Source organism: Oryctolagus cuniculus, chromosome 1 (assembly GCF_964237555.1).
Source record: "Oryctolagus cuniculus chromosome 1, mOryCun1.1, whole genome shotgun sequence".
Taxonomy (NCBI): Eukaryota; Metazoa; Chordata; class Mammalia; order Lagomorpha; family Leporidae; genus Oryctolagus; species Oryctolagus cuniculus.
Genome location: NC_091432.1, coordinates 103,924,584 through 103,945,091, shown reverse-complemented (window position 1 = coordinate 103,945,091; position 20,508 = coordinate 103,924,584). Strand labels below are relative to the sequence as shown.

General features: G+C 46.8%; 1 protein-coding gene and 1 long non-coding RNA gene across 14 annotated transcripts in view; one reads left to right on the top strand and one right to left on the bottom strand.

Annotated features, from left to right (window-relative positions):
* The window catches only part of LOC127483215 (uncharacterized), a 31,216-nt gene extending 27,544 nt beyond the window's left edge, over positions 1 to 3,672 (top strand). For both annotated transcript variants that reach the window (XR_011390668.1, XR_011390669.1), the window contains one exon: positions 3,477 to 3,672. This is a non-coding gene — a long non-coding RNA (uncharacterized lncRNA). The remainder of the gene's footprint in view (positions 1 to 3,476) is intronic.
* Positions 1 to 20,508, bottom strand: part of DIXDC1 (DIX domain containing 1) — an 88,788-nt gene that overhangs the window by 24,474 nt on the left and 43,806 nt on the right. For 10 of the 12 annotated variants that reach the window (XM_070078086.1, XM_070078092.1, XM_070078084.1 and 7 more), the window contains 8 exons: positions 19,995 to 20,226; positions 19,306 to 19,413; positions 13,184 to 13,293; positions 11,266 to 11,414; positions 7,984 to 8,073; positions 5,280 to 5,333; positions 4,133 to 4,183; positions 245 to 349 (listed from right to left, as the gene is read on the bottom strand). In XM_070078086.1, coding sequence (XP_069934187.1) covers positions 245 to 349; positions 4,133 to 4,183; positions 5,280 to 5,333; positions 7,984 to 8,073; positions 11,266 to 11,414; positions 13,184 to 13,293; positions 19,306 to 19,413; positions 19,995 to 20,226 — 899 coding nt within the window. Of the gene's footprint in view, positions 1 to 244; positions 350 to 4,132; positions 4,184 to 5,279; positions 5,334 to 7,983; positions 8,074 to 11,265; positions 11,415 to 13,183; positions 13,294 to 15,873; positions 16,520 to 19,305; positions 19,414 to 19,994; positions 20,227 to 20,508 lie in introns of those variants that run through there. The other 2 variants (XM_070078093.1, XM_070078125.1) reach the window with 2 other exon arrangements.

Genomic DNA, 20,508 nt, shown 5'->3' with positions numbered 1-20,508 from the left:
CCACAGTTTAGCCTCACTGTCACCAAGGTTGAAGAAGGACTCAAAGACCCTGCCACCTCGCCTGACATGGGCTTCTACCTAAGAAAAGAGATGAGTCTGATGGAGAATAAAATGCAGACACTGAGGGCAGGCCTCCCAGAGGCAAGAGAAGGGAGACGAAGATGGGAGACCCCAGAGCACTTCATGCAGTACCCTATCCTGTTCGTGGGTATCAACAAGGTCAGAGTTCACACACAGAACTCACATTCTGGTTGTGCAGTTCATCTTTGTCCATATTTGCCCTCAGTAGTTCTTGTTTGAGCTGCAGAACAGACGTATCCTGCTGAGCCAATCTCTGCTGCAAGGCATCCTGGGGGGAAAGAGCACACTAATTACTGTGGTCTCAATTAAATTAATCAGCCAGTTATTACCGAAAGGTACTAATTCCTTTACTGTGTAACCAGAATTGATTCCAAGTGGGAGACCAAAAGACAATAAGGATCTTCTCACAGGGAGCCGAGCAGGGGTTTTTCTCTCCTCCTCAAGGACACTAGCATCTAAAGGAAAATCCTACCCATCATCCTATCAGGCTGACTGCAATCTGATTTCCCCTTTGCTTACTACTGACTCCTACCCTTGCTTCAATTCTGAGAGTCCTAGGTGTCATGGGGGATGCAGTGAGTGGTCTTTGGGATCAGATAAACTTATATTCAAATTACAAGTCTACCACTTACTACTTTTGTGACATTGACCTTGGACAGTGTACTCTCCTTCCTCCTATCCTGGCTTCCTCATCTATATTTTGGGTATATGAATAATCTAGGTTAGGTCTTTTTTCTTGTACTTCTTTTATCAGTTCCCTTTTCCTAGAGGGATAGGCCCTATTCCTGCTGCCTGGAATCCCTGGATTCCCTCTCATGCTGTTTTCTAGAACTTTGCTGTTTTTCTACTTCAATTGGCTTCCAGTGGTCATTCTGGACCAGGGCTGGAATTACATTTCTACTGATCAGAACTGGACTGATGGTCCCTCTTGCCAGTCTCCTAGGATCTTACCAGTGTTAGGCTATTTTTCCCACAGGTTGAACCCTTTTAGTTCCTGCCATGCCTAAGAGAAGATGGGCTAGATATATTTACTCAAAGGGTCAGCCAAACACATTCCTCCACTCATGGTGACTTCAGATTGAACCAGTGGACTAGGGCTTCATTCCAGCACATCTGTCCTCAATTTTCTCCTCACAGACTGCAAAGAAATGGTCAAGCTCTGGAGAATGTGGAAGCACATTTTGGTTTGGTTTGGTTTGGTTAATTTGAAAGGCAAAGTGACAGAAAAAGAGAATGAAAATGAGAGAGAGAGAGAGAGAGAGAGAGAGATCTGCTATCCTCTGGTTCACTCCCAAAATGGCCGCAATAAGCCAGGAATCAGGAACTCCAACCAGGTCTCCCACAAGGATGGCAGGAACTCAAGTACTTGAGCCATCACCTGCTGTTCCTCAGGAGTACTGGCAGAGAGCTGGACTGGAAGCAAAGGAGATGGGACTTGCTCGTGCTGGTGCCCTAATACAGGATATGGCCATTGCAAGCATAAGTTTAACTCACTGTGCCACAATGCCCACTCCTGAAGCCCATTCTTAATTGTGCAGTTTGGCATAACAATATAAAGCAAATATAGTGTAAGAGGTTCCTGGCATCTATGGTCTGGAGAAGTGGTTCCCAAAGGGTGCTCCAAGGGATGCTGATGAATTCCATGGGAGAAAAGGCCTCTGTGGTTAATAATTCTAAACGTTTTAGGCAAACGTCCTTATGACAGATCTCCTTTAATCTTTCTTTAACAGTGAGTAATATGCTGTTACTCACTGAGTCTTTAAGCCTGTAGGGCATTTCTTAAATTTATTTGACCACAGAGTTTATCTGCTTTTTGAAAAGTTTCAAAGCTCTTAGGCTCAGAATATACTTTGGAAAGTGCTATAGTTACACTGTAGGCTAGTCCAAGTCAGTTACACTTTAAGGGAAAGCAGCACATTAAAATCAACCTTGGGGCTGGCACTGTGGCACAGCAGGTGAACTGCCGCTTGCAAGGACAGCATCCCACATGGGAGTGTCAGTTCAAGTTCTAGCTGCCTCGCTTCCATCCGGCTCCCTGGTAACGTGCCTGGGAAGGCAGCAAGAGATGACCCAAGTGCTTTGTCCCCTGCCACTTGTGTGGGAGACCCAGATGGAGTTCCTGGCTTCAAACTGGCCAGACCTGGCTGTTGAGGTCTTTTGGGGAGTGGACCAGTGGATTCTCTCTCTTAACTCCCCCTGCCCTCCACCACTCTGCTTTTTAAAGATTTATTTTATTTATTTGAAAGGCAAAGTGACAGAGAGAGGGAGACACACACACACACACACACACACTTTCCATCTGCTGGTTCACTCCCCAAATGGCTGCAATGGCCAAGGCCGAGCCAGGTCAAAGCCAGGAGCCAGGAGCTTCATCCAAGTCTCCCATGTGGGTGATAGGGGCTCAAGTCTTTGGGCCATCTTCCACTGCCTTCCCAGGAGTGTTAGCAGGGAGCTGGATCAGAAGCAGAGCAGCTGAGTCTAGAACCAGCTGAGACTAGAACCAGCGTCCATATGGGATGCCACTATCATGGGTGGTGGCTTATACCACTATACCACAATGCCAGGCCCTGTCACTATGCCTTTAAATAAATAAATCGTTAAAGTAAAAAAGAACATCTCTTCTACTTCTAGGTATTTATTCAGCAGATATACGAGTACTCCTACTTGAGGGAAATCAAATACATTCAATTTCATTAGTTAGCTCACTGTTGTATCACCAAAATACTATCAATAGTAGACTGAGTAAATAAATGATCATACAGATACATACTGAAACACTGTACATCCATAGAAACACTGGGAAGGTCAGCATATATTGAAATAGAATGACCTCTAAGATACATTGCTAAATGGAAAAAAAAAAGAAGAACCAGTTGTCAGGCTGTTTTTACAGTATATTATAATGTGGGTAAAAATGTGAGGGAGGGGCCAGCGCCACGGCTCAATAGGCTAATCCTCCGCCTGCGGCGCCGGCACACCAGGTTCTAGTCCCACTCAGGGCGCCGGATTCTGTCCCGGTTGCCCCTCTTCCAGGCCAGCTCTCTGCTGTGGCCCGGGAGGGCAGTGGAGGATGGCCCGAGTGCTTGGGCCCTGCACCCGCATGGGAGACCAGGAAAAGCACCTGGCTCCTGGCTTCGGGTCAGCGAAGTGCACTGGCCGCAGCGGCCACTAGAGGGTGAACCAATGGGAAAGGAAGACCTTTCTCTGTCTCTCTCTCTCACTGTCCACTCTGCCTGTCAAAAAAAAAAAAAAAAAAAAATGTGGGGGAGGGGGCTGGCGCTGTGGCATAGCAGGTAAAGCCACTGCTTGCAGTGCCAGCATCCCCTATGGGCGCCAGTTCGAGTCCCAGCTGCTCCCCTTCTGACCCAGCTTTCTGCTATGGCCTGGGAAAGCAGTAGAAGATGGCCCAAGTGCTTGGGCCCCTGCATCTGCGTGGGTGATCTGGAAGAAACTCCTGGCTCCTGGCTTCAGATCGGCACAGCTTCGGCCGTGGAGTCATCTGGGGAGTGAACCAGTGGATGGAAGACCTCTCTCTCTGCTTCTGCCTCTCTGTATCTCTGCCTTTCAAATAAATAAATCTTTTTTAAAAAATGTGGGAGATGATATGCGTACATACTTGCTTATAACTGATAAGCTGCCTCATGGAAAGAGAACGGGTGACTGGGGGACAGGGCTGGCAGGCAGTCTTCATTCACTGTTTACCCTTTTATACATTTATCCACTTGGATGTTATTTAAAAATTAAATAAATTACAATCTCTTTTAAAAGGATACTCTTTCAAACTGAAGAGGATATTTTACAAACAGACACAATCGAGGGCCACAGAGGGAAGTAGCAGCATCTTGATATATAACTACCAGAAATAAGCCCAGCAAAACAAACATACAGGGGTCAACATGTGTTACTTCCACTCACAACATCCTTTCTTTACCAGTGGCAAAGGGCCAGTTAAAGGCCCCCAGCAAATCCCAACTATCCTGCTCAGCTCTCACCCCTCACCAACAAATACCTTGCAGTCTTTTAGTTAAAGAATTAGGTGTCTCCTTTTTACCTTGATCCCCTGCAAGTTTCTGGCTTCCTGTTTGCACTTCAGCAGCTCCTTCTGCAAACCAAATATAGTTAGATCAGATGGAGGCATCTGGGTCGCTTCAGACGCATTACCTCACGCTGTCAGCCAGAAGACAAAACCCAGTTGACCATTCCATGAAAAATTAACCCTCTACTGAGGGGTGACTCAGTAACCAGTAGAGGCTGGCTGGTAGAAACAACACCAGGACCCAGCCCATGGTTCTCGGTGGCACCCTGGCCTCCCTGCCAGGCAGAGAAGAGTCTCCCCAAGGGAGAACACCCAGGCTCACCACAGTCAGCAGTCCCCACCAACAGGAAAATCCAATCATAATAATCTAAACCCCTTTCACTCAAATATATGAGCATAAGTAAATATGACTGCTCCAGTGACTGCATAGCTATCCCACTTCTTGATGTTCAGCAAAGAGTCGCAGTACTCCTGATTCTCTAAGGAGGTATTCTCTGCAGTCCAAATAAAAGCACATTTGATCTAATAATTAAGTGCCACATCATTAACCCTCCCTTAAAATAGATTAAATACAGGTATATTATTATTACTAGGAAACAGATTTTAGAAAAAGCACACCCAGAACCCAGCCCCTATTCTCTTTTCCAATTGTATTAACATATCTAAAACGGGATTCTTAATGTTTCCACAGAGAGGCTCAAGAGTTACTCTATTAAGAATTCAGGCCTGGGAGTATGTTTATGCATGTTTATTGGGAAAGGATTAAGCCATATACATGTGACTCAAATAAAAAGAAGAAGCACTGCTCTTTAAGGATTCTGGAAAACAGAAAGTAGTCATCAAAAAGACCACACTTACATTGGATCCACTTTTCTTCTTTTAGTTTATATTAATTAATATTTTAGTTAATAATAGGAAATATTCCAAACATATAAAAAGGTATAGTCAACAATGATATAGATATCTATTACCACCAAAATTAGAAAGGTGTTACCTCTAAGACATATTTGGGCTGCATCTCTCTCTCTCAAGTTAAGGACATAATAAGGCCAGATACAGCCAACATGGCAATTCCTTTCTCGCCCCTGTTACTATCCTGAGTATAGTCTGTAACATTCCCATAATTTTTCTGAAAGCAAAAAATATACACGTTCTAACATACCTTTAGGTCCTGATTTTCCTCCATACTCTGATCCAGTCGACTTTGGATTATGATCTGAATAAAGACAAAAAAAGTTTATGCTCATATGCTGTGAAGCTCAGAGGCCATCCAGTCAACAAATATTTATTGAGCACCTCCTAGACACATAGAGTAACAGCAAACAAATCCTGCCCTCTGATGGAAGCATGTGCCCAGAGTAGATCAATATGGATAAAGCTCAGAATTTATGTGTGTGTGGTCAAATGCAGAGGTGGGGTATGAAGAAGACAAAATGGCAAGAAATGAAGTTGGAGAGGAAAGCAGGGGCCAGATCACTAAGGGCAAGTGAGGGCAATAGGGAACCAATGAAAAGTTTCATGTAGACAGGTGACAAAATTAAGTCCGCCTATGAGGTAATGCTATCGTTTGTATGCTGAATGTCTCCCAGAGGTCCATGCATTAAAGGCTTGGTCCCCATGGTGGGGGGAATCTTTAGGAGGTAGGGCCTAGTGGGAGGTCCTTATGTCACTGTGCGAGTGCCTCAGAAGGTAGTTCTTAAGTGGCCTTTTGAGTTCCCATAGGAAGGTTATAATGGCTTGAGTTTAGGTTACCACTCTCTGCTCCCTAGCTTGCCATGCCACCTTTCCTGTAAACATGCCTTGTCACATGTCTTGGGCCCCTCCCCAGAGCCAAAGCCTGCAGCTATGCCACTTGGACTTTGTGTCTCCAAAACTGTGAATTAAATAACCTTTTCTCATTCAAATTTAGCTGATCCAGGTATTTTGTTAGAATAACAAAAGTAAATTATTCTTGCTGTATTAGAGAAAATGAATCAGAGGAAGACAGGAAAGAAATAAGAAAAATTCAGTTAGAAGGTCCTAGAATACCAGATGAAGGCCTGAATTAACAAAGTGACTTGTGAGATTGGAAAAAATCAGATGAAGATATTAAAAGTGTAAATTGTTAAAATTTACTGACTGGATATATAGCAAAGGATCAAAAAAGATTCAAGGAGGGGCTGGCATTGAGGCACAGTGGGTTAAGTCACTGCTTGCAGAGCCAGCATCCCATACTGGAGTGCCAGTTTGAGTCCAGGCTGCTCCACTTCTGATCTGGCTTCCTGCTAATGCACCTGGGAAGGCAGCCGAAGATGGCCCAAGTACTGGGAACCCTGACACCCATGTGGAAGACCAGAATGGAGTTCCAGTTTCTGGCCTCGGCCTGGCCCAGCATTGGCTGTTGAGGCCATTTAGAGAATGAACTAGAGAATGGAAGATTTCTGTCTCTACCTCTCTTTCTCTGTCACTCTACTTTATAAATAAGTCTTAAAAAAAAAAAAAAAAGGTTCAGGATGGTATCCAGATTTCTGTTTGGGGCATTTGGATACACAGATTTGAAACAGATAGCCAAAGGGACAAGTAGCTTTGGTGGTTTAATGGACTATAAAAAAGCCTTAAAATGAGGACTCACTGAAATTGAGTTTATGGACATACAAGTGGAGATGAGCAGTAGGAAATTATGTAAGTTGCATAAAGAAATCTTGAATTTCTTGGAGAGCACTGAGCTGGAAATACATAAATGAGAAGCAGGTGGGAACAGAGTGATGCCATGGAGGCAAATAATACTGCCCTAGTGACCCAGTGAGCATGTAAAACATGTGAGAGCCCAGAGCAGAACACCCAGGGGCGCCAACAGTGAAACCACTGGCACAAAGAGAAGCTTCAAAGGAGACCTGAATGAAACTCTACAAGGATAGGTCTGATTTCTCACTACCATATCTCCAGCACTTTCAAACAGGCTGCCCATAGTTGGCACTCAACAAATATTTGGTGACTGAATGAATGACAAAAGAAAGAGCAATCAAAAGTGTAGGAGGTGGGGGAGGCATTGTGGCTTAGCCAGTAAAGCCACCACAGGCTGCCTGCTGCGCAGCATCCCATATGGACGCCAGTTCAAGTTCCCCCTGCTCCACTTCTGATCCATCTCTCTGCTAATGCACCTGGGAAAGTAGCAGAAGGTGGTCTAAGTCCTTGGGCCCCTGCACCCACATGAGAGACCTGGAAGAAGCTCCTAATTCCTGGCTTCGGATTGGCCCCACTCTGCCTGTTGTAGCCATTTGGGGTGTGAACAAGGGGATGAAAGACTTCTCTCTCTCTCTCTGCCTCTCTGTGACTCTGTCTTTCAATAAATAAATAAATCTTTTTTTAAAAAATAAAAATTTTAAAAAAGTGCAGGAGGAAAGCAAAGCATGGGAGTCAAGGAAAAGTACATTTCAAGAAGGCAGGGTCAGGGGCCAGCGCTGTGGCATAGCCAGTAAAGCCGCCGCCTGCAGTGCCAGCATTCCAGTGGGTACCAGTTTGAGACTGAGCTGCTGCACTTCCAATCCAGCTCTGCTATGGCCTGGGAAAGCAGTAGAAGATGGCCCAAGTGCTTGGGCCACTGCACCCATGTGGGAGACCTGGGAGAAGCTCCTAGCTCCTGGCTTCAGATCTGCACAGCTCTACCCATTGTGGCCATTTGGGGAGTAAACCAGTGGATGGAAGATATCTCTATCTCTCTCTGTTTCTCTCTCTCTCTGCCTCTCTCTGTAACTCCACCTTTCAAATAAATAAATAATTCTTTTAAAAAGAAGAAGAAGAAGACAGGGTCAGCAGATCAAATGCTAAAAATACATCAAATGCAATAACCAGAAGTAATGCCCAGTCACCGAAGATGGAGCTCTCACCAGCTGTTCCTCGGGGTTGACTCCTGGTTCACAGAGGGCCAAGGGCCTCTCCTGTTCATCTTCAGGTAAGGATCCATTGAGTAGTAAGGCCTGAATAACCACAAAGGCAGAAAGAAACTTAACTCCCCAGCAGATGACTTAGGCCAGAGTTGGCCTGCTAAGCTCACCAGAACTGAAAGCTCAACCTGGCTTCCTTTAGAAATTTCCTTGGTAAGTTTTGCTCCTGAAATCCTTCTAGTTGTTCCCCTTGGAACTGGCTCCTTGTGCCAGGCCCACACTCTAGGCCTCTTTCATCTCACTGGATGCACATGAATCCACTGCTCTAAGACTTCTTGGCCTCAGAGGAAAACAAACAAACCTTCCCTTCAGAAATAACAGACACATTTCAAACTGGAGTGGCTCGCACTAAATTTTACCAGATGGAATGTGATCTAAAAGCAGTGCAGAATTATCCTGGCTTAGAAAAGTCTATGATGGGGAATTAATCTAGAATACATTTAGAAGACTGACTTTGGTTTGCCTGATTTTTATTTTAATAATTCTTCATTTTTACTCCCTAAGGCAACTTGGATAGAACAAGAAGGAAAACATTTGCACAAAGATGTCCTCATTCATTTCAACTCCTCACACCAAGCTCTGTTTTTATTAGGCCATTAGTGGGTAGAACAGGGAGGCAGATTTACCCTGAAGCCAAGGAAGTTCAAGTCCAGGCTCCTACTGCACTGCCCCTCTCAAGACCTTACACCTAATATTATACTCATACTTTTGTAATCTTACTCTTAAAGAAGGCCTCCCAAATCACATACGAGTACTTCAAGGTTCACAAAACTTAGATCTGGAGTAGATGTTGTAGCACACTGGGTTAAGCCACCACCAGAGATGCTCACATCCCATACCATAGTACCTGGGATCAGGTCTTGCTTCTGCTTCTGATTCAGCTTCCTGATAATGCAAACCTTGACAGGCAGCAGGTGATGGCTGTGGTACTTGGGCCCCTGTCACACAGATAGGAGATCCAAATTGAGCCCCTGGCTTTGGCTGGGCCAGCCCTGGCTGTTGTGGGCATTTAGAGAATGAACCAGAGTATGGAAAAACCTCTCTCTTTTCTATAAGATTTATTTATTTGAAAGGTGAAGAGAGAAAGAGAAAGAGAGAGAATCTTCCATACTCTGGTTCACTCCCCCAAATGGCCACAACAGATGGGACTGGGCCAGGCTGAAGCCAGGAGCCTATTACTCTACCCAGGCCTCCCACATGGATGGCAGGGGCCCAAGTACTTGGACCATCATCTGTTACTTTCCTAGGCACATTAGCAGGGAGCTAGATCAGAAGTAAAGAAGCTAGTACTCAAAATGGCACTCCAATATGGGATGCCAGTTTCAAAGGCAGCAGCTTAACCCACTGCACCACAGCACTGGTACTATCTCTCTGTATCTTTCTCTGTTTCTGTCACTCCACTTTCAAGTACATGAAAATAAATAAACAAAAATCCTTTGGGTCTTCCCCTGTGGGTAGGTAGGTATCACAAGACTTTGTTAGCTCTGTGAAAGAATGAGAAATAGTCTCTATTTGATATCACAATTGTGCCTCAAAGAGTTGTCCAGGGTAAGTCCTATTTCAATAAATATAACATAATTTCATCAAAATGAACTTTTAAAATCCAGACAATGGCTTACCTACCAAACAGCAATAAGAAAATTTTAAAAAAGCAAGTGAATTTGGTTAGCCCCTGGAGTCATGGTGGAAGGCATAGTCATGGGTAAGAAGCCAGTGGGCTGTAGGGAGCTAAGGGAGAGCAACATTAGAGAAACATCAACTCGAATGTCAAACCGCTCAACAGCCTCTAACTAAGGCACCTAATAAGTCAGAAATCCTAGCTGTGGCTTAACATGCAACTTGTTCATCACTGAAAGAGTTAAGAAGCCCAGTGGATGCTGTGAGCCCTTTTGTATTCTACAATGGAACTGAATTCTCATTGTGATCATGTGGCTGTGAATTAAAACTCCTCTGTTGGCAGTGAATATTAAGATGCTGACTTTCTGCCTGTCAATTCTCTTCTTTTTCTATCTAATCTGCCATCAAATTTCTTCCAGAATAAGAAATGTAAACCAAATTGAGAGCCAAACTGATGGATAACTATGTTTCCATAATGCAAATTATTGTGGAAAAACCTGGGCTGGGTATAATCCCAATGTTCTACAGGAATACCTTCTATTAAAACACAGAACAACAAAAACATCCCCTTAAGGTACTCTTTAAAGAAATGGCAGAAAAGGGATCTGAAAGCCAGCCATTCTTAAAATACAGAATAAATGGGGAAAAACCAACAACTTTCTTTGGGATTATTTCGGCAATCAACACTGCCCCAGCCCTTCCCAGTTCCTGGGGTATACATTATGCAAATTGTTCTACTGCAGCACCAATCTCCTTTTCTCTCCAGGAACCCTTTGTGTCCCCACCCTGTTGCTGGCTGGCTTGGGAGCACACCCTCCACCGCCTGCCGGCTGTCAGAGCCACACACATAATGTGGGCTTTGTTTACCTATCCATAAATATTTCACAATTCAGAAGCAGTACGGTTCCCAGCACAAACAGAAAGGAATATTCCTAGGCAATTTCAGGGTCATCAGCACACTACAAGGCTTCCCCCAAACACAGACAGATACGCAGAGAGAGGACAGAGGAGACCATTCAGGTGGGAGCTATGTCAAGTGGGTCAGTCAGTCCTCTGAGGGACATTTGCTGAGCTGACACTGCAGGTACAGGGAAAACTGAAAGGCTTTTTTGCTCAAGGAAAACCTCTTCTACCTGATCACTAAGCCCTGGCATCCACTTGCAAATGCAACAGGAGTGATGAAATCCTTTAGCTCGACTAATGGAAAATGGAAACCTGGCAGCGCTTCTGGCTCTTACACTCTTCCGCTGGAGAATTCCTAGGAGAAAATTCTAACTATTTACAGTGCAATTCTTTGCGACAGCTGCAACTGCAGGTCTGTAACCGCGTAAAGGAGACAAACCCCCCTGTAAAGCGGAGTCAGAACCAGGGTGTGGGAGGGATCAGTAGTGACTCCTGGGCTCGGGAAAATCCTAACAGCTTTGCTACAAACAACAATCTACAAGTCCATTTAAAGTGCTCACACAAGGAATTTCGCTCTTTGGGTCCTACTTCCTCCATCTGAACTTTCCTTTCTTCTCTAACCTCACATAAAACTAAAATCAGTTCACTTTCAGTTGATAACAATCAAGAGGTGCACCCAGGACAAACTACGAGGGTAAGAGCTACCTGTAGTCCTGATATCATTTTCTTTGCTTCTTCCATTTCCTTTTCTAAATGTTCTTGTTGTTCCAACAGCTGTTCTTCCCATGAGGTCTCCAGATAGGTTCCAGGGCTCCCTGGCCTCCAGTCTCGGGATAATGGAGAATCTCTTTCTTCTACAAAATGAAAGGAGCAAGCAGCACAGTTCATGTTGAAGAAAACTATTTCCGGCAGAAAGCGTTCACAGGCTGGGGACAACTGCCTTCTGAACCTGTCCTCACAGCACAACCTGGACTTTCCACCAGGTGGGGTTGTGATGCATAAAGAACTGGCTCCAGCCTCCCAGACACAGTACTTTGTGGGGGGAAATTTAGCCTCTTTAAAATCCTTAAGAAGCAGTAAGACTCGCTGATAGAGCCTTGGTATGGAACACATAGATTTTACTCCTAATTCCCTAAAACAGGATTTCCAGAGGCTGATTTTGCCAGGAGATGAGCTGTCAAATGCAATGAAAACAAAATTCCTCTTGGTTACTCTAGAGCTTTAGAGGGGAGACCTTGATTCAATATTTCTTTGACTATTCAGTCATAACTGAACCTCTTTCAAATATAGCACCGGGTGAGTCACACAGGAAACAAGCTAGTAAAAGTATACTTACACAGAGTGCTAAATCTCTCTCCCTGGTTTTGTCTCATTTTCCTGTCTTGAAGGTCTCTTAACTCTAGTTTCCTCCTCTACTTTATCCTGACTAATTGTATGCACAGCCATTGAAACTGTATTATGGAATACAGAAGGGTTAAAAGTCTTTCAACAAGTTTCTTCAGAGAAGTACAAAAATGAGGTAAAATACATGGGCCCAGTGGCGCCTGGCTGAGAACACATGTTCCCTCTCCCTCCCCAGACTCCAGGAGTTTCAGACTCTTTGGGACTAATGCCAGGGCTTTCGGGGGAGCACAGTACGGAAGGATTTAATTCCAGTTTTCCTTTGGAGGGTGTTACTTGCATTACTTCCCTATGACTGAATAAAATTCTATCTCAATCTCATGCTTTGCGTCTTCCATGCTTCTTTTTTTTTTTTTTTTTTTTTTTTTCCATGCTTCTTTCTCTGTTTAGGTAAGAAAAGGGAAAGCAATTGAGACAGAGGAATAAGTCCAAACAATGGAAGCTCTTTGTGGTTCTTTCTACAACCCTCAACCAAGCCAGATATGGATACAGCTCTCTGTATGTTCTCATAAATATTACATTTCATACTGTATATTTCAAATCTAAGTGAGAAAAGTATTGACATTATTTGTATATAAAAAGAGTAATAAAAATTGTTTAGTTGAGGGGCTGGTGTTGTGGTGCAGTGGGTTAAGTCACCACATGTAACACCAACATCCCATATGAACACAGGCTGAAGTTCCAGTTGCTCTACTTCCAATCCAGCTCCCTGCTAATGCACCTGGGAAAGCAGCGGAAGACGGTCGAAGTACTTTGGCCCCTGCACTGACATGGGAGACCTGGATGAAGTTCCAGGCTCCTGGGCTTTAAGCCTAGCTCAGCCCCAGCTGTTGCAGCCATTTGGGGAGCGAACCAGTGGATGCATAATCTCTCTCTCTGTCTCTCTCTTTCTCCCTCTTTCTCAGTAACTCTGCTTTTCAAATAAATAAATAAATATAAAAAATTGTTGAGTAAGGCTTCTTAACTGTCCCAAAATTACTTCTTAATTCATTTGCAGCCAGCTAAGGAAAGGCCCATCTATGCTACCACAAGTTTTCTGATAGCTAGGACATAAGAAATGACATTCTGCAAGAGGAGAACCACATTAATTGACTCAGAAGTGTTAGAGCCCTTGAGCCAAGCCTGCAGATAGAGACCATGGAAAGAGAGAAGGCCAAGGAGCTTAAAGGCTCCTCCATACTCTTCAACATGAGAGCTGTTTCTTGAGCCAGAGAGACAGTACCTGTTCTGTTCTCTATTCCTTCAGGGGGAATAATCACAAAATCTGCCTTCTCCGACTGGGTTATAACGGATTCACTCTTTGCACTGTGGATGGGACTGGGTGAAGTCAGGCTGTGATCAAAGAAAAAGGAAGAGAAGTAATTATTACCAACAACTGTGTAGAAGGCAACTTCCATAATTTATCCCAGGGACATGCTCTTGTTCATCTTACTCCTAATGCCCGACACAGTACCTAGCCCATAGTAAGAACAACTATCTGTTGAATGATGAACTCGTTGAATGAATGAATAGCCCGGTCCAGGAAGTCTGTTTTACAAGGCTGCCTTTACACCTAATCGATGGAGAAGCGAATTATCAGAAGGATGAGTAATCCAGCATTTCAAGAACTGTAGGTTTCATTTTGTTTTATTTACCTCCCACCACTACCACCAATACCATCTCCTGGCTCTGTCAGAGTCTGCTGCCAGTGTGTGTCTTAGTAGTTTTCGGAACTGAAAGGAAATTCTATTTCCAATATACATATATCACACAAACAATATCAGCCAGAGATCATAGCAGATTAGCTCTGAGTTCATCCCAAATCGAGGGACAGGCTTGAGGGTAGCTTGTGGGAGGTCCAGGGGTAGAAATTGCCAGAGTATATATGCTGCCAGACTGGTCAGAGGTACAGGGATATATCAACGATTCAGCTACAATAAGATCGGAAGGGTAATGTGTCAAAGCGGAAAACCTGCTGGGGGCAAGGGGAATAAAAGCTTACTGGATATACTCCAATCAAAGAGTTACTTATACTTCTGCTGTATTTTCAAACTGTCATCAGAAACCTCTCAGTACTTCTTAAGTCCCAATATAACTACTAGCCTTGGAACAAACTCTTCCGATCCTCAGGGGCAGTGGAACGCTAAATCCCCAGAACAGCAAATCTAGGAGAAGGGAATGTGAGGCTGATGCTTCCAGGCCCTGGAGATAAAGGAGGCAGCGGGGCCATTTCTCTCGGAGCTGCACCTCGAGAACATCAGCACTGAAACAATCTCAGGGGCTTAGGGGTCTGCAAGCCCAGCCCCCTCTCAGGAATTCTTTCCAAATCTATCACCCAGACAACAGTGAAAGTGTCTAGGGTTCACTGACCCACTTAATGTGCCCCTGAAGTCTCCCAGGCTAATCCTCACAACCACGATCAGGAGTTAACATTGCATCTTCCTGGAAACCAGCATAAAACCACGAGCACAACTGGGGGTAGCCAGAGATTTCAAGAGCTGTGAAGAGCCTGAGGGCTAACATCTCATCCTCTTCGACATCCAGGGTTTAAGAGCCTTGGTGGGAATGACCCCAGTCAGGGATATAGTCTCTTCCTGCTCAGAACCACAGAGAACATTTGAAAGTGTGGAACTACTTCAAACTAAAGACAGTTGCTGAAAACCACATCTACAGAACGACCACCCAAACAGGCAAGAGGGGTGAGGAGGAGCGAGCGGTATTCAGGAATCGTGACTGCTCTCTAGAACTCTCTCAGCACTTCCCAGAACTCTCTTAGCTATCCTTCACCACCTAAGCAATCTGACATCCGAACCAACACCAATTAGCTGCTGGAAAGCCCCCATCTAAGGGCTTTTATAAGGAGAGTAGATTTATGACTGCTCAGGCCTCAGCATTTACCTTCTGGGTAATCCAAGAGCAGAAAGAAGCCTGCAACAGCTTGCTCCTCTGAGAAATAAGAAAACAACACTTTCTCAGCTGACAAGGTGCTATGGTTGACATGCTCCACTGCCTGCATTTGGCTGGACCACAGTGGGTATGTGTGAGACAAAGGGGGTGCACAGTGCGAACCCAGGATGCTGGAAACTGCTTTCCTAAAAGCACAGACGCATGCTCAGTCCCACCTTCTCCCTCCTAAGGGTTGTCTCCCATATAAGGGCAGAAGGAGGCGGCTGTCTGGCTACCCAACCCCGTTAGGGGAGTGGCAGAGCAGCCGAAGGAAAACAACATTTCTTTTCCTCGAATAGAGGCTGCCAGGGTGAGACCACAGAGAGGTAAGACCCTGAAACTAGGTGGCCAAGCCAAAAGATTAAGGACTGGAGAGAGGAAAATCTTGAAGCACAGGTCAAGGTAGGCATCCTGTTGTCTTCCTAAGCACCTTACAGATGAGGAAGGCACATTAAATCCTCTACCTCGAGTCACAGAGAAGTATTTTAATGCCAATTAATTAGATGACTTAAGCTCCTCTCTGATTCACTTAAATAAAAGTCCTAGTTTATAAACAAATAGCGCCCCCACTTGCCATCATAATCCTTTCGGAGGTCAGAGAATGACTGATACCCTTCTTAATTCACAGACATCTGACATCTCTCCAATCTTAACTTAGGAGGCAAGCAATTCCCCAGCAGAGACACTTCCAAATTGGACGCTAATCAGTTTTTTAAATTGGTAACAGGCAATAAGAGTCCTGTCTCCTCCTGTAGGGCCCACCCTCACCAGAGACACCCAAGAGTAAAGGGACACTTCTTCCCCCAGGCTGGCTGCGGCTTCCTAAACCCACCTTATTTTATAGGGACAACCCCAAGCCAGCAGCCTGTGCTCCCCAATAAAGCGCCCCACCCATCACCACCGGACTCTGGCCAACAGCATCCCCCAGTCCTGGCCCTGCTCCCACCCATGCCCCCCACCTCCAAAGCCAAAGTGGCTTCTGCTCACCATTTGACTTGCGTCCCTCCCATGGTCCCCCTCCTGGCTCCGGCTTCAGCAAGCCTGTTTCCTTGGGTGAAGCGGGAGGCGGGGAGTCACACCGTTCCCCAATTCGGGCATGTCTCCCCGCGGTGGGGACGGGAAGAACGACTCCACAGGCAGGCCAACTAGCAGGGCTGCTCGCCCCGATGGCCGTAGAAAGTAGGCAGGGCAGCGGCAGGCGTCTCACCCCAGAGACTGGGATGCTCCCGGGTGAGAAGCGCGCTGTCCCGGCAGCTCAGACTCTGCCGCAGCCCGGCCTCGGCGGAAGCCGCCTCCCCTCGCAGGCGGCCGGTCCCTGGCAGCTGCATCTCGCTTTCCGCGGCCGCGCGGCACCGGGCATCCCCCCGGGCGCAGGCATCTCAACCCATCTCCCACCGGGAGAGAGGCTCCCGGAGGCTCGGGCTGCGCGTCGGGACCCCCGGCGGCGAGCGTGCAGGCGATCCCGCTCTGCACCGCCTCCCCAGTCCCTCCCTTCTCGCCCTCCCCTCCCCACCCTCTCAAGGCTGTCACACGCGGCGAGGCAGCGCTGGGCTCGGACCCAAGCTGGCGCTCCGCGGCCGCCCGCTCTGGGCAGAGGTCGGGGTGCGGGCCGGGGACAGGGCCGGCTCCGGGCGGGGGCGGTAACCACGAGCCCCAGGACAGGCAGGGGAGGGGCCGCGGGCCGGCGGAATCACTGGAGGGCTTTGGGGTCCCGGTGCTGAGACGCTGGCACTGAAACGTTGCTTTTAACGCCGCCCCTCCCTCGCGGCCGCGGAGTCGCGACAGGTCTGCTCCGAGTGGAGCTCGCCCGGCTACCCCCGCGGGAGGGCAGGCAGGCAGGGTGGAGACCCAGCCCTCCCCGGGAAACCCGCCGAGCGCCATCTCCTCCCACCTTCCCCTCCGGCGTTTCATCTGCTGTTGTGGTTTTTTGTGTCCCTCCCCCCCCCCCCCCCCCCCCACTAAGGATCATTTCGCCTGGCTATCAGCGACAGGCTGGCCCGAGGTCTACCGAGCAACAGGCGTGCAGGGCTTCGCCAGGGCGTCTCTGGAGCAGCAGGGAGAGGGGATGACACACCACGGGCCATCTTTCCTATCTTCTGGGCCACTCCCCCATCCTGAGCCAGCCACCTCCCAGGTCTCCCAGCTCCTTCAGGGGTCACATAGCCCACCAGGTGGACTGGGGGTTAGGGTGCGTACACGCGGGAGCCTGCAGCGCTGCCAGTAACCATGAGAAGCCTCCTTCTTTTCCAGGGCCTCATTGAGGGAAAGCCAGCGCATCCCCGAGAGCTGAGTCAGGAGCCAGCAAGAAAGGAAAATGGCAAAAACAGGAAAGGGGATGCAAACTAGTCTCCTGCGACCCCTCACCTAGAACACTGTCACCGGTAGCCCACAGCAGCCTGGTTTCCAGCAGACCCCTCACTGACAGTCACACAGCACCCCCCGCCCCCACAGTGCCTGGAGGAAGAAAGCAGGTGCTCTCAGAAGGAAGCCCAAACTGTCTTATTTTCCTTTCTCTAACTCACCAGGCACTAGCAGGCTCAGAGAGAGATACACAATGAGCCACTCTGATTCTGTACCAAGTGATAGTCTAAGCAGCAAGCAAGGAAGCAATGGTTCAGATTCTCTCCTGAACAGCACACCTATTGTGTAACAGGGACATGTTTCCTTCTGGAGTAACAAAGGTATTTCCCAACTGGATAGAGGTGATGCTTGCATAACATTATGATGGATGACCACGGAACTGAATACTTTAAAATGGTTAATACAAGGGGGCCAATGCTGTGGTGTACCCAGTTAAAACCCTGGCCTTCAGTGCCAACATTCTGGGAATATGGGCACGTGCTCCACTTCCAATCCAGCTCCCTACTAATGTGCCTGGGAAAGCAACGGAGGATGGCCTAAGTCTTTTAGCCCCTGCACCTGCATGGGAGACCCAGAAGAAGCTCCTGGCTCCAGATCAGCTCAGCTCCAGCCACTGGGGAGTGAACCAGTGGATGGAAGACATCTCTCTCTCTCTCTCTCTCTCTCTCTATCTGTAACTCTTTCAGATAAATAAAATAAATCTTAAAAAAAAATCTAATTTAAAAAAAGTTTAATACAGGGCTGGTATTGTGGCATAGTGGGTTAAGCTGCATACAATGTAGGCATCCCATAAAGGGCCCAGGGTGCTCCCCTTCCAAGCCAGCTCCCTGCTAATGCTCCTGGGAAAGCAGTAGAAGATGGCCCAGGGACTTGGGCACCTACACCCATATGGAGACACAGAAGAAGCTCCTGGCTCTGGCCTTGACCAGCCCTGGCCCTTACAGCCATTTGGGGAGTGAACAGTGGATGGAAGATCTCTCTCTGTCTCTCCTTCTTGCTCTGTAACTCTGTCTTTCAAATAAATAAATAAATCTTTTTAAAAATGTTTAATGGTTAATTTTATGTTATGTGAATTTTAAAAATAAAAAGCACACCTATTAAATACAAGAATTATGTTAAACAAGGCTACCAGAATACTAAAATGCTGGAAAGCAATCTATATGGCCTTGGTAAAGTAGGAAACGTTCCATCAAAATAGGATGGAATTTTATGTGGAAAAGAAATAGGAAGAAGAAAACAAAGATACAAAATATATAAAGAACAATTAGACTTAAATAGAACAGACTACTCTGGGCTGAGGTAAGAGAGGAAAGGTCATTAGAGCATAAATGTGATTCAGCAATGAAATGAACTTAATGAATAAGCTAATGTGATTTGGGGATGTGTTTATGGGAATATGATTTACAGAGCCAGAAAACTAATCTTTTTCTACCACCATGCTTAGCACTGGCCAGGTTTTTATTAGAGCAATGTCCTGCTTTGGTTTCTGCACTCGGCTCGATGAGATATGGACAGCCTTTCAGCTGGAGTCACAAACAACATTCACCCACTCAAATGCCTACTAATCTGCCACGGGTCCCAGCCTTATAAATCAAAGTTGGAAACACTCTAATGTTCTCAGATAATGCTGTCCAGTTTCCTCTCTTGCAAGGAGTTTTATTCAGCCTTCTGAAGTCATAACTTAGAGTGTACTCAGACTCAAAGTGCAATGGAACTGGCTATCATAGACACTGCAATCAATATGCAAATATCTCAACCATTGGGCCTGGTCCAAACACACCCCCATGTGGTCACAGCTAAGCATGGGCACTGAGACTGCACAGAGTGTGTATTTGGGAAATTCACCAGCACCCCTACCCTACGTTCCTGCTAGCAAGAAATCACAAGGCAGTTCATGCTAAAAACTATCCCTTTAAAACCAAACTGAGGAAAGAGACAGGGGTTTGGTGCCTTGCTGCTTGCTGTATTGCTTCTTGGAGCCAAGAACCCTGAGTGAGAATGCCCAAGAATTAGCTCTCTGCCAGAACTGCAGTAGTAAAGAATAAGAGGCCACCATACCTGGAGCAGCTGGACTCAGACGGGGACCTCTGCTGCCCTTCATACTGCTGTACCAGCGCCCGCACGCTCCAGTATGGGTTCTCAATCTCCTCATCCATGCTGCTGTTCCTAAAGTCACAGAGCACAGGCACAGGACAGTGGGGGATCAGCCCTTCAGTGCAGGCCCCCTCAAGCAGAACTGACTGCCACTCTGACCAAGAAGGTGAGTACACCGAACCTCTGCCATCAGACACTTGAAATGCAGTGGGGAAGGTAGACACAACACAAGGAATTTCACCAATCTTTGTAACAGCTCAAGGTCATGCGCTCCCTTAGCAGATACACAACCTCCAAATCATTTCCTAGGGCACTTCGGCCCTTTGGATACTTTCCAGGGTAGAGCCTCCCCCAGATGAACCGGAACATTGCTTCCACATGGGAAGAAGGCACACTGTGGCAAAGGCTTCTATTCAAAGTGTGGCACCAAAGCAAAAAGTTACACATGATTCCTTTGCTTTCTGCTAACCGCAAAAGGAACAATTCCGAGGAAAAGGCCGTCTTTTGGAGTGCCTTCCCCAGCCTCCACTCCACGTTCTTTCCTGTGACGTGGGGCTGTCTGGCTGAAAGTTCCCTCTCCTGCACTGCACCATGTAACAGAAGCAGTATCAGAGGACAGCGCTCAGTGCCCGTGCCCGGATTTCCACCCTTACCTCTGTCTGTATCGAAAGACGTCCCGTCCCGACCGGGACATGTCATGACACACGTCGGCCAGAGCAGCAGCTGCTCCCTGGGCCACGGCAGTGGCACAGTGTGGTTGGTGACTCTGCAGAGGGGCTCTGGAATCCCTCCCTTGGCTCACCGTCCTGCTAGCGCCAGGTTTGAAATGAGCTGCCAGAGCGAGGACCAGCCTCATGATGGACTTCAGGTTTCCGTCCACGATATCTGAAGGGCAGAACAGACCAGGAGGTCCTGAGAGAGAGCCAGAGGCAGAATTCTTCTGCATCTCATATACAGGGCTCGTGCTACGGGTAAGCAGGGTAGGCTAGGTCTCTGTCCTTACAAAGCTGTGTTCAACAAGGGAGGTAAAAGACTTGAAAGTAATTACCATAAAGTTATGGTGACGTTTTGCTATGAGAGGCACAGGATTCTTTGGGAATTCAGAGTGGAGGCATCTTTTGTAGAAAGGGCGTTTTGTTAGGTAAGAGAGAAGGAAAAATAGGTATG